This window comes from Pavona decussata, unplaced genomic scaffold (assembly GCF_977016875.1).
Source record: "Pavona decussata unplaced genomic scaffold, jaPavDecu1.1 SCAFFOLD_313, whole genome shotgun sequence".
In the NCBI taxonomy this organism is placed as follows: Eukaryota; Metazoa; Cnidaria; class Anthozoa; order Scleractinia; family Agariciidae; genus Pavona; species Pavona decussata.
In genome coordinates this window covers 1,198,879-1,212,500 of record NW_028145705.1, presented here as the reverse complement: position 1 = coordinate 1,212,500, position 13,622 = coordinate 1,198,879, and the positions used below count along the sequence as shown (strand labels likewise).

Genomic DNA, 13,622 nt, shown 5'->3' with positions numbered 1-13,622 from the left:
TTTGTTTCACTAATATCATGCAGTCGACACATTGAGAAATTTGCCGTACGTACCGAACCATTTCTGGTCGAGTTTTCTTCCGTATAGTTCCACTCGCAGACAATACTCATTGATGAACCACCGTGGATTGAAAATCACTTCGCTGGTTTGAATGGGTTTCATTAGATGATGTTTCACCATGGCGTGATTTTGCAAGTTTCCAAGAAAGACCTAAGAATGTGATAAGGAAGAAGCAACTACAATTGAGAGCACAGTTGCGTGGGATATAAATAATTATTAAACACGTGCTAATGAAATTCCAGAGTTTTGATTGGCTTAACGGTCATGGTATATCAGTCGTTATACCATACTTGAGTAAGGGACCATAAATTGTTTCCTGGTTGTTCTTGCAAAGCGAAAACAGCAAGATCTAGCAATATTCCTGGGATTTTTTTTAATAAAACGATTATTCCATTCGCGCTTATTGGACATAAGATGATTATAGCCATCTCGGCGCTACGCACCTCGTTTGCTATCTTCCATCTCATATTCAACGTTTGCTCATAGAATATTTTTTAATGGTTTCATAAGACTGCGTGGAGTCCAACTCGGCCTATAATCGTACGACTGATAAACAAAATCGGACCATCGCGTCACAAGAGTCAGTCCTATTTGTGTAATCACGAGTATGATTACAGACGGAGTTGGATGGCACGAGTCCTGTTACCACTGATTTTATCTATAACAAAGGGGGCGAGTAAATAATAAATGGAATCGATTATTTGCTTGTTACGAGAGACAGAAAAAAACCCATGTGTGTGATGCCCAAGTCATTGTTGCTGACATGGTTAGCTCACAATGAAACTTACACTTGCCTTAAAAAAAAAAATAAAATAAAAAGAAAAACAAAAACAAAACAAAACAAAACTGAAATGAAAACAAAACTAATAAAAGCAAACCAAACACCCACGAAATTGTTCAAACAATTTCTTCACATTTTCGAAGGACTTTGCACCTTACACCATCATTTTTTCGAGCATTTTAGTGAGGTCAAAGCATCAATAATGCTAGGCATTATTGGGAAATGTAAGAGACGTCTACTGAAAAAGTATTTTTTTAACGTAAGAGAGAATAAAAGAAAAATAAGCTTCTTAAGTGTATGTTTTAAGAGCTACTGACATTTTGGTGAAATAAAATGAAAGCTTAAATTTCCCATCTGTCTTGGGATTTTTGATATTTAAGGTCATTAGCTCTTTTAAAACTCTTCAGAATTCCTTTAAATTGGAGAGGAACAAGCTAGAGGGGAGTACATCGGCACGTCAACAATTTTGTAGTATAACGTTAAATAACTTTTCGGGTTAGTCCCACCGACACTGCTGAAGGACTCTGCACATGAGTAGAGTACTGATTCTACCATTCTACCTTTTTGGCTCCATTTTCCATGTATGTAACCTTTGAACTTTTAACAGTGTAACTCAAATGGTATGACGGCGAACAGAAAAGCGAGCCTGAGGAATTGAACGGAAATCGACATTGTGATGAGACCTAGAAAGAAAAAAAAGGTCAATTGCTTTAGTATTAACAAGCTTTCAGTGGAAAGGCGGTGCACTATGGTATGAACATTACTAATTCAGTGTCCATGCAATGTTTGTTTATGCTGATGCGAGTTTAAATATGTCGTGTTTGCGCGTTTCTATGATCAGAATTGACTATCTGTCTGTTCGGGAGATGTTAATCAGCTTATGGGTCACTAAAAAGAAGTATTTGCGTGTACGTGGCAGGGACCACGAAGAATATGATCAGAAGAATTGTCGAATTAATTGATGTGTGGCGCTTCATTTAGAGTGTGCCTAGGATAATATTCAAATATTCAATTAAGATATGTTTTTTTCTCATGGGATGTTAAAACTTCAATTTTTTTTTTAACTACGAATATTTTTTTTCATTGAAATGCTGTGTGTCCACGTATGAGAGACAGTAACGTAGCGTGTGTCTATGCGACGGTGACCGGCATAATTGAGTATCCACATTGAGTGTCCACTTAGTGTTGACTGGAGAGATCCGCATGAAGAAGACATTTCTTGAGTGTCCAATTTGACTTTTTTTTCCGGAAAATAACAACTGGGGGAATGTTTGAGCCTCAGAAAAAAAAAAACCTTGATGACTGATTGATTGATTGACTGGTTGATTGCATGACTCATTAATTGAATTGTAATGGGTTGAATTTATTGATCAATATTCTTACCGCTGAAATCACGTGCATGGTTACCAAATTAACTGCAAGCCATCGTTCCTTGTCTTCTATTGTAGCGCACCACGCCCCTGAATTGGCTTGAAGGTTGAGCCGACCTTTTCCCCTTAAATGGTCAGACAGTTGTGAAGATGACTGAATTTGATTGTCTGAGATGCTTCCGGATTCCATACCCAAAGGGGGATCTGCACACAGTGACAATGAGAAGAAAAATGTCAATGCTTGCTATTTCATGAAAAAAGGTATCACACTTATACCACTTTCTTGTCCATGACTAGACTACATCACGCGAAACGCTAGATGTAACAGCCATTGGAATCACAATAAACAACACCGCATGAAAGTTCTTCCAGGCCACTTTTTTTTAAATTGCTTCACTTTTGGTTTTGATCAAAAAATTAAAAAAAAAAAAAAAAAAAAAACACCGCACCCACACATCCTGTAAAACATGTTCTAGACTCTTAGAAAGGGCTGCTCAACATTTTTACTCAGTTAAACCAGCACTGGTCAACAGAATCAAATTACAAACAAGGGCTTTATTTTGTGGAAACGTCTTAGCTTTTGGAGAATTTCTTAAGGGTAGCTAGCATTATGCAAACTCTCTAATACTTGAATTACTGAGTATACAGCAAAAACTTAACCCTTCTGTTTACTTTTGGTACTTATTACACATGGAAATGTTTTCAAGAGCGGGCAATATGCGTAAATCAAGCCATAATGGATATGTTTTTTTTTTGTTGTTGTTGTCGTTTTTCTCAGTGGTTAAAAAACGGAATAAACGCTTATATGCAATATAAAGTGACTAGGAGCATTGCAAATGTGTCCATTCCCCTTTCCCAGTAGGAGCCTGGTTAAGATGTGATCGTAAATCTGACACCCAACAACCCTTTTCAAAGAAAGGTCAGTCAGGGATTTATTTTGGAAATTTGTGTCATACCTTCTAATGCAACTAATTGCATTTTCGATGGGCATCCGTAAAGTTCAAACCGAAAGCCAGTTGATCCATTTGAGAATCTCGGGCTGATTCTGAGCCAGCGTGTTGTTAGCGGCATCTTGAGAATTGCTGTTAACAAGACTTTACTCGAGACGCCAAACCCCTTAGTAACGTACAGCTGGAAGTCAAAGAAAAGGTTTTATCAATGAATTGAACTTTTCAAGGATGCATGACTGATTGGCAACCCTTATGTTCGCCTCTTTTCTTTAAAGGACATTGTAAGCTACAGTCTTGAACTAAACAAGTCGAGAAAAATGCGCACATATCAATCTCCCTTAAGGAAAACATCGTCTGGAGAACAGTAAACCTTCACTCCCCCCTCCCCCTCACTCGATGTTGCTTTGAAGGCGGGGCGATTACCTAGTCTATTATTCAGCGGCGGACCAACATTGATGAGGGGGAGGGAGGGCTGAGTTCTTGATGTATCACTGTAGTGGTGGAAATTGTAGAGCAACAAAGAGTTGCTCTACAATTTCTCTCAAAAGGTTGCTCTACAAACAAACAGAGAGATTGGTGGGGAAAACTTGCATTGTCTTACACTGAACACCAGGATAACAAGCCATTTATTTGGAGGAAAACAGAGAAAGAGAAAGGTAATTATAGACATATTTCAGTCTGTCTTTTCTTTTGAAAGTGCATTATACGGCAAAATATTACGTGATATACATTAAACGTTGGTAACCAATCACATTGACGAAAAATTAAATAGTGGATAGAACAGTACATTACAACTGCAGTTAATAAAGTTCATTTTCTCAACCGCTAAGTGATATCATGCTCCATTTTGGGCATTCTTATTTTAAATAACCAGATAAAAGCTATAAAAAATCATCGTCTCCCTCTCCCCCAAAAAGGAAAATTACGGCGGCACTAAAAAAGAACTTCTCTATGCATATGCAATTAAAAGGTCACAAGCACCTTCACCTGTCTGTCACTGTATTCTTTCCAACGATAGCCGTCATTGCTTGTTTTGATTTGCAGTGATCTGATTGGTTCCGTGGATTGAGGATGTCCCTGCGCTGAGATCTGTTGAAGAAATGTTTGAACGTGAGCTGAGGCAGGAAAATGTTTCCAAGTTTATGACGACGCTTGGAAATGACACTTTTAAATTTTTATATGTAATTACTTAACTATTTCAGTTATCTTAGTTCACTTTTTATGTATATCTAGTATTTGTAGTCTTAATTTTAATTGTTTTTTTTTTTTACTTACGTATTTTGAACGAGTATTTAGATCATTATACGTGGATAAATAAAAAATTATGCTTGATTGGTTGCTTGATTTAAAAATTGACTGGTTGATTGATTGATTAAATGATGTAGTTCATGTAGTTGATGTAGTTCCTCTGCGGAGATCTAACCTCCCATATACAAACAATACATAACCACTTCCCAATTTAGTGAAAACTCCCAAGTAAACCCGGGACAGAGGTTTAACGTATTATAGAGTCTTGGCTGTGATTAAGTGTGATAACGACCTCCGCACCAGTCAAACGCTTCGAGTCGTATTCTTTCTTGTTGCTGAACAATAAATAAAGAAGCTCAGAACTCGCTCTTGTATGGAGACTGGCATGGAATGGAGTAACGTAACATTGTCTAAAATAAATCAATGATGAAAAGAATACAAGAGAAAAAAAGAAAGAAAACGGTAAAGGCTTAACGACATAAAGCTGTGAATCCGCACACAGGACGAATAAGCGAAGATGCCCCAGCAATTCTCACACGCTTCTCCTTTTCTTTTCTTAGTCCCCGGTCTTTTATAGCTAAGCAAAGTGACAATAGGTTGATTGCACGTTACATCATGGCGGCCATGTCGGTGGTATGGAACAATAAGACTTTCTCCTCTGGGAGTTAACTTCCATTTGTATGGAAACTATGTGAGCAAATTTTCTTTTATTTTTACCACCAACATGGCGATGCAATCCATCTATATCAAAGACTTCCAGAAAGAGCTTAAAAGGCAATGTAATCACCACTGCTAGCCTTCTCGTACCATTTTTATATCTTTAAGTGCCCTGAAATCAACTTGAACGTACTGTTGACGGTCATGCGATGCAAGACCAGCGGCTGGAGCCCAGTACCGCTGCTTTTCTATTCCCACCCTGTAAGGTCCCTGTCCATCTTGGTGATAAACGACTTTATGCAGAGACGAGACACTCAGTTGGCTTTCTTTAATATCGCCGTTACCTATCCCCAAGGGACCAAAGCCTTCGCATTCTAAGGAGAAGGAACGATATAAATAATTAATAAACGATAACCTGATAGATTTAACTCAATAGTCAATAGTGAAATTGAGCAACGCGTTTTACAGCAAACAGTGAACTTTCCGAATTACTTAATACTTTTTACTTAATCTGCCAATAAGTTCAATAAGAGGTAAGATTTAAAGAGGAAATATGGTTTTAGGTGCCAAATAAAAGGTCGGTTAAGAGATTAATTTGTCCAATGTCGCTAGAATTTGTGCGGTGATAGGCAAGAAATTGGGTCCGGAGTACATGATCTTGAGGACTTGAGTTTTTCTGCCGTTGGAGTCTTATTAAACATCAATTTTAATCTCTGTAATAATAGTAGCATCCGATTGCAATACCCAAGAATACTACTTCATGTGGTCTTACCAGGATTATAAACCAATATTTCCACAGTGCTGTATGTATTAAAATACTGTAAACACGATTCACTTCCTCTGTGGTACGTCACATCCACGTGACCTACTGACGTGCTCTCACTTCCTTTAGGCACCATATCATTTCTACTGACCACCAATCTGACGTCGAGTTTTATGTGCTGGGACTGATTTAAATATGCGAACTTGAAGGAGAGAAAACTGGAATTAATATCATGTTATCACTGCTTATTAACTTAGTGACAGGAAATTCAGTCAAGAGAACTTAGGTAGTTGTGACTGTGTATCATTTTCGCAAACTGGGAATTGTTAGCACTTTCGGGCTACGGGACGGTTTGGAGTGGTTATTCCACACCTAAACATAATGAATAAACACGAGAGAAAGTAGTATTTTTACAGAGCGATATAAATGTAATATTCCCACCCTAGTATCCCTCGGTAACCGTGGAACGCTATGAAGTGTGTGTTTTAAAGTTACACAAGAATGACCTTTATAATCACCAATTATTTTTTTTTTACCATCAATATAATTATTACCTGCGGTCAGCTCAAACAACGGCTGCGAGCGCGTTAGTTTTCTCTTCAAGTAATATCCCATCGAGCATCAAATTATTATCATTATCGTCATTTAGTTTTCAATTACACGAAAAGCCGAGTAAATACATATCTCCTGTAACAAAAATTTTCAAGTTGTTTGATTTCGAAATTTAGCAAATGTGCTAAACATTTTTTGTTTGTTTTTTGTTTCGCTTTGCTTTGTTTGTTTGTTTGTTTTTTTGCAGGAGGAGTTCCGGTGAAGATAAATCCTTGCGTGTAGGAGGTCGCTACTTTAGTCGTAACACGTTAGTCAGAAAAACTCACTTCGGCTCAGCACAAAGGCACCGCAAAGACAACAAATTACCACTTCATTATAACCTATGCATAAACAACAGCATAACTAATTAAGGAAACACCTAGCTATAATGCTGGTTTACCTGTGCCACTAGCTGACCTTGGTATCTTTGAACGGCAAATGGTACCGGGGACGAATTTATGATGATATCCTTACTTCTTGGGTATTCCAGGAAGTGAGGTAAGTTAAACGTGATATTCAAGTCCTTGATGTCCTGTTTATTAGTGTTCTTGTCCAGGTAGTCCACATGAAGAACTGCTTCATCTCTGTTGAATTGCAGGATACTTGAGAATGATGTATTAATCAGTAAATGACACAGGCATACTCGGAAAATATTTTTTCCCGAGTATGCCTGTGTAATTTACTGATTAATACATCATTCTCATTTATTCACCAGGCTTAACATATTTGATCACACTATTTCCATTGCATACAGGATACTTGTTCAGCAAATTCTGGACAGTTTGTTAAAGGAAACACCGTGGTACTTAAATAGTCAGCCGCCTCTTAGAAGAGAATTAGTGAATTCAGATTTAGTAAGAATGCAATATTTTGAAGATTGACCGACCGGCTATAATTGTATATGATACTGTGTATTTTACCAAACAAAGCAAATTGTCGCTATAAGTTTCTCCTTACGTGTACATACATATAACTTTGACCTATATAAACATAAAAATGAGACTAGAAATTTTTTAAGAATCAGTAAAATTAAAGAAAAAAGTACGATTTGAGAAACAATAACAAAACTGTACTAATACGTAGGAATTCTTTTCTGGAACTAAAATAGGGAGATTACAACTCTACTATAAGGAGGGGCAATTCAGATAGTAGATTCTCCAGATAACAATTTTTTAAAAAGAACTACTGTAAATTTAATTGTCTAAAAATTTTATTCATGCAACCATCTATTCAAGGATAATTGTTTTTCAAAATTATATCTTTAAACAAAAGTTGAGTCAGCTGTTTCCATTCTAGGGAAGACAAAATATTCAGTTTCACCTGCTGACTTTAAATTATCTACTGCACAGAAGTCCTTAGCGATATTGACACCTCTTGTATTCTTGCGCTTAGTACTTTGGGGAAAACGTCTTTTTTAAGTAAATACTGAAAGTTCAGTCTCTATCATCAGGCTTACCCTGGTATAAGTGGCTGCTGAGTTGTGATTGTCAACTGAATGTCTAAGTCGTGATCTTTTCCCAGCCACATATCGCCTTCCACTGCGAGACACACCTAAGCACAGAGATTGACCAAAAGTAGATAGATTGAAAACCTCAGAAACATACATTCAAGACTAATTTCTTAAAACCACCAAAGACCAACGATAAAAGCATAGTTTCTACGAAAGCTTTGAATGGTAACCAAAGTACAGTTTCTCATCCCCGACTCAAGCACAACCATAAAATTCTCTCTCTAGAAAGTGACCACACCAAAACGTTTCTTTTTCAAAACCGCATAAGGTTTCAGACCAAATTTTATGTTCAGCAGATCCTATCACAGACCTTGTTCACCCGTGAGCTGACCTGGGTTTGTAGTATTTTACAAAATAAAAACCAGGATGACAAAAGAAACTTACTTGGCAGAAGCCGATAAACCCGAATACAGCAAGCATGATTTCGCAGTGCTGCATAAGACGTTTTCCCTTGAAGTGAATGCAGAGGTAGATAGCAGGGAAAAATGCTTGCGATCCCATCAGTGGAATAGCTTTAGTGGATGAACGAACCAGTTTCAGACAGTTTTAATATCAATGTAGTTATCACTCTGTCATAACATGATACAAAACACAATTGTGCGGAGGAGAAATAGAGGCAATTCATATTTTCAAATTATTTTAAAAATCATTAAAATTTCATACGTGCCAAATTTGTAATCAATATTTGGAGACCTACAAATTTTGGTTACCATTGTATTTCTGTTCTCATAATATTCGCTTCTCAGACTAATTAGAAAAACAAGAACTAAAATACTGATGCCAAGAGACAGTCTTTCTCAAGGCATATATAATTCATAAAGTATATCAGTAACTTAACTTAGAATATTATACGAAAACAGTAAAATATTGAAAACTCTATTATTTTAACTATTTTAATTTTTTATTATACCTTTGTGAGTGTATTTGAAACCTTAATCGAAACCATATGGAGAAGAGGTTGGCTATTAAAACAAAACAAGCTGCTGGCTTCTGATTATGTATAAGTAAGGTTTCTATGAAAACTTTTCACGCGCTGATCTTAGCGTTATGATAATCGAGTGGAAAAACAATAAAAAAAGCGAAAGTAAATGAGGAGAGGTGCTAGGAAGAGTCTGTTTTTTTTTTTTGCTGAAAGCAGATCCCGTCACCTGCCCTTTGGGTTTTGCTTAAGTTGATGAGAGAGTTAGAAAATGCTACCTATCTGTATCATCCTTGCGTTCTGGTAGGAAAGAACCTGGGGTTCACGTGTGAGAAAAATGGGCTAAGAACAGCACGGATAAATTATGTTCAGTAAAGACTCGAGATAGTTCGGGCCGTAAGAAAATTTCGGTATCTCAAGAAACTCGCTTTTCAGTGACCGTGCAGAATTGAGTCCCGGACTTTCCTACGTGTGTTGATCTAAAAAGCATTCTATAAGCAATTTCTTTTACTGGTGGTGATCACTTCGAAATGCTGTGAAGTTTTGTACATGGATAGAACCCAACGAAGATTCTATTTTCTGGATTCATTCGTTTCATTTCATGTCAGTTGTAGGCCAGTAGAAATCACAACGCACTGCATTGCAATACTTTGCATACTCAATCTTGGTGTGAACTTTGAGCCTCCAAGAGCATCAGCGAATCATTTCGGTGGAGATCTGTTCGGAAGACAATAGTCTCTTTATATTATTATACTGCTGTCCTTTCAAAGAAAACATCCAGTTAAATTCGGCAAACAACACAAACAGTGTTAGACAACGCGGCTTAGCTCCTTTAAGAGCGATGGTTTAAACCCATCAGTCATTGAATGCGTGAATTATGATCAGCCTAGCCAATTTTTGTCGTAGAACTGCATATTTTTTTTGTCGGGGTCAAATCGGGTAAGAATTTGTCGGACCATCAACTTGCCGCACACTATCCGAGCTTTTTGTTGCGACTAACCGCGTCGAGGCTTGGGGCCGAGTCATCCAAAATCAAGATGACGCCTATTCCACTGACGCGGCGAAAATTGAAACCTGCTTGGTTCACCTTGACTTTTCTACGGAGGATAAAGAGGCGTCGCAAGAGCAGCACAAGAACAACATGGGTAAAAACCTGGATAACCAGACGAAATGAATAGGGTGTATTTAACAATCTAATTGAAGAGCTTGAATTTGATTGAATTTGTGTTAAGGACACTGAGCGCCTTTTAGTTTTTAAGCTCGCTTCCACATTTCCCATACCTCATTCCAAGAGACCCAGCTGATGTCCTCCAAGATGAGGGTTTAGCCATGCGTTAACATGTTTACCCTGTCAAAGCAATGTGGGTTCATAGCTGAAGATAAACAATTCACTACTACTGAGTGAGGAGCGAAGCTCATCAACCGACTGAGTTTTCTATATTTGGAGGTGTCTTGATTTCTGCAACTTAAGAGCTGAATTTTTTTATCCGTCGTAAGAAGATTAATAAGGAATTTGAAGAAAAATAATACAAAAATTACAGATCGCGAGATTAATAGCTATTGTTTCCACTATTTTATCTTTCTGAATTTGCTACATGGTTTCCCTTCTCAGTTTTACGGGAATCTTCGGCATTGTGTGTTTACGATAAAGTAATTCCAGGTTTATCGTTTTGTTACAAACACTGGAACAGCCTAAGGCAAAAATCAGAATAAAAAAAGATAGCGTTTAAATTTTAATCGCGAAAGGTTAACAGAAAGCTAATACTGTGACCGCTGCAATCGGGGCTCATGTGGTAGATCATCTGCCGCTATTGAAAGACCGACTCTGTTGCTTTGAGTTTTGGATTTAATTGCAATATACCCCACAAATAAAAGAAAGACCATCATGACAATATTTTTGTAATTATCGCTTGGTGACACTGAAAAGAACTCTCGCGTCTTGAAGCAACGCCCAATCAGTGATGACTGGTAGAAAAAAATACTTGTTTCTGACACAAAATACGAGAAAATGGAGACTCTAAAAAATGAATAAACCAGCCTTACAGCAGCGGGAGACTTTACATTTATCACTTGGGTAAATACCGTTTTTGTTAGACCTCCCGTGTCTCTCAGTCTACTAAACTTCTCGCTCTAACAAACCCCGCCACCGTAAGCATGAAAACACACATTTAATTTACGAATGTAACACAGGAGGCGATATATTAAATGCCAAGTGAAAAGAAATATACCAATAAACTAATTTTTGTTTTCGTGATTAGTAGTTAATGGTATAATTCTTGGGATGTTGGCCAAAATATTGTTATTATATATTGCAATTTATAAGATGTCCTAAACTTAATGCATGTTCCTACGCAGCTGGCAATATCTACGTTATTAGCCTTACAATACAACATTCAAAAACGTTTTATTTAAGGCACGCAATTTAACACTTCGGACTAACACGTTCAAAACATCCGTGGCTGCTGGTTGTTCTCTGTGCAATTTGATCTCTGGCTCCATTGGTTGGCAAGGTATGTCGTTTAGACAGTTTTCTTGTGAACACTAAGAAGGCAAAGAGAACTCCATCTTATGGATTTTGCAACTGATTAGTAATATGGAGACCTATGCCATTTTAAAGCAGCAGGAAAAAGATCGTTCAACGAGTTTGCTCACTGGATTGATTTTCTTTACGTTCGTGTGTGCCATCAGGGGCACCCGGTTGTTCGTCTCGATGAAAAAGCTGTTTTAAAAAGCCTTGGCGGACTCTGAAACTCGATTTTATTGGGAGGTCGGGGGGGTTGAGGATTATCAATCCTACTTTGTTTAGAATATTTCTAATGTTAAACCTTTAACACGATAGAACTGAAACAGAGAAACTACAAAAACATTGCACATTCAAACATCTTTTAGATTTGACCGAATATTTAGTTTTTCGTCGGATTACTTTCCATACAATCAATTTCACTTTGCTCTTTGTCACTTCTACTTGCTTCAAATTTTAAGGAAACAAGATGGAAACCAAGAAAACCGTGCCTTTTTCTACTACTTGTCTCGTCGCGAACAGCCAAGCTGAAAAAGGGGGATGGAGGTGAATATCTTGTAATATGATTTGGAACTTATATGCAGATAATATATAGTATATTAAAATATAATTGCCATGAAACATGACATGAAAAGATTAAATTGGTCGCGCAGTCATAGTCGATAATTTCACAATTTTACTGCAGTTTGCACTGAAGAGATATCTATTCAGAAGATTCCTCTAAATGCGCCATAACATATTTTAAGTGTTTTGTGTTTTCGTTCGGTTTCGCCACTTGGTTCACCTTAGTTTGCGCATTTTGTGAATTAAATTTTGTTTGCATGTTTTACTTTAAACCTCCAAACTGAAAGTAGTTAAGTAGTCATAAATAAAAGGGTTCGTTTTAAACGATTTATTTAGTGTTTATTCAGAGTATCGCTTGGAAGTTAACAAATTTATTTCAGTAATAATCAAAGTACTGTCAATCATTACGTTTCTCACAATGTTGTTCAATACCCCATTGCAGCTCTCTCTGAGGAAAACAAACTTGCTGACATGATTAACACACAAAAAGTCAGTATAAAGAAACATCAAGAAGCGGTCAACAAACTACTCGATAAAATAGCTACAGCAATTGAACTCAGTTGTGGAGGTAGGTTGTAAGGAATAAGAGCGATCACCAAGTAGCCATAGCCAAGAAGACTACGATTGAAATCAATACACAAAAAAATTGTAGCGAAAATGCATTACAGCTACTTCAGGGCATTTTGTTGGTTTCTGTGTATTGTGGAAAAAAAGATCCCCCAGTCAAATAAGGGCGGGAAAAGAGTGAATTAAGGATTAGGTAAAGCATTACCGACCCATTTCGAGAATCGATGAAGGGACCTTGACTTTTTGTAATGAAAATATTGACTTTATGAAGAGTTAGAATTATCGTTTCTTTATTTTTATCGAAGACATAAATCTATACCAAAGACATAATTAAATCTAACCCAAAATGCTCAATAGGCTTGTGTGTTATAAATAAGCACCAGTGCTATAATAACCGCATAAGACTTGTATCCAGTAACATAAAACTCTTCTCACTCGCAGCTTTAGTAGTTTAATTGTTTAATTTTTATATCTCTCTTCTCGGCTCAATTCAATGAAAAATCAAAAGTTCAATAACCATACCATCAGTTCAAGAACACACATCAGTTCAGTGATCATGACAGTAGACCTCAGTTGTAAGAATAACTATATGTGAATTTTTCTTATTTGTTTATTGGTTTAGATCTAAAAAGGCCAAGGAAATAAAAAGAACTGTCATGGGGGCCAAGCGGGTGGCTGTCCAGCTACTACGTATGGCTGGTCAGCTTGACCGCTTCGCTGATCAATTTTTGGACCAGGCCAATACAACACTGTAAAGCTTTATCAAATTTTTAAAACAGGCAGACACAACGCTGTAAAATTTATCAAAATTTATTGGACATTACGTTGTAAATTAAAATAATTCATGGAGCTGAACGGCAATCATCCTTTCTTCCATTCTTGTCACGTTCCTCCTTTCGCTGTATGCTTCCTTTTGGTGCCATGTCTCTGGAGTAGGTTTCAGTTTTTCCCCTCAAGTTTTTCTTTAAAATATCTAAAATTTATTAACTGAAAACATTAAAATCTGCAAAATTGATCAAATTAGAAACCAAAAAATCATTTAGTTAAGGTTAAGTATAAAGGCTGTTAATACAACACATAATAAATAGCTTTAAAAAAATAAGATTACAACTATTATTTAG

The 13,622-nt window shown here is 36.9% G+C and overlaps 2 protein-coding genes across 4 annotated transcripts in view; one reads left to right on the top strand and one right to left on the bottom strand.

Moving 5' to 3' along the window:
• LOC146454196 (uncharacterized) overlaps window positions 1–8,423 on the bottom strand; it is a 27,041-nt gene extending 18,618 nt beyond the window's left edge. For all 3 annotated transcript variants that reach the window (XR_014859309.1, XR_014859310.1, XM_085095737.1), the window contains exons 1-10: window positions 8,315–8,423; window positions 7,877–7,971; window positions 6,821–7,004; window positions 5,839–6,031; window positions 5,217–5,440; window positions 4,143–4,250; window positions 3,168–3,342; window positions 2,225–2,415; window positions 1,402–1,524; window positions 54–210 (exon numbers count right to left, since the gene is read on the bottom strand). Coding sequence is in view for 1 of the 3 variants with exons in the window: in XM_085095737.1 (XP_084951863.1) it covers window positions 54–210; window positions 1,402–1,524; window positions 2,225–2,415; window positions 3,168–3,342; window positions 4,143–4,250; window positions 5,217–5,440; window positions 5,839–6,031; window positions 6,821–7,004; window positions 7,877–7,971; window positions 8,315–8,368 (1,504 nt within the window). In the remaining 2 variants the exon portion in view is untranslated. The remainder of the gene's footprint in view (window positions 1–53; window positions 211–1,401; window positions 1,525–2,224; window positions 2,416–3,167; window positions 3,343–4,142; window positions 4,251–5,216; window positions 5,441–5,838; window positions 6,032–6,820; window positions 7,005–7,876; window positions 7,972–8,314) is intronic.
• Window positions 8,424–11,302: 2,879 nt separating this feature from the next.
• LOC146454194 (CD209 antigen-like protein C) overlaps window positions 11,303–13,622 on the top strand; it is a 38,621-nt gene continuing 36,301 nt past the window's right edge. The window contains exon 1 of the mRNA XM_085095775.1: window positions 11,303–11,359. The gene's annotated coding sequence lies outside the window, so the exon portion shown is untranslated. The remainder of the gene's footprint in view (window positions 11,360–13,622) is intronic.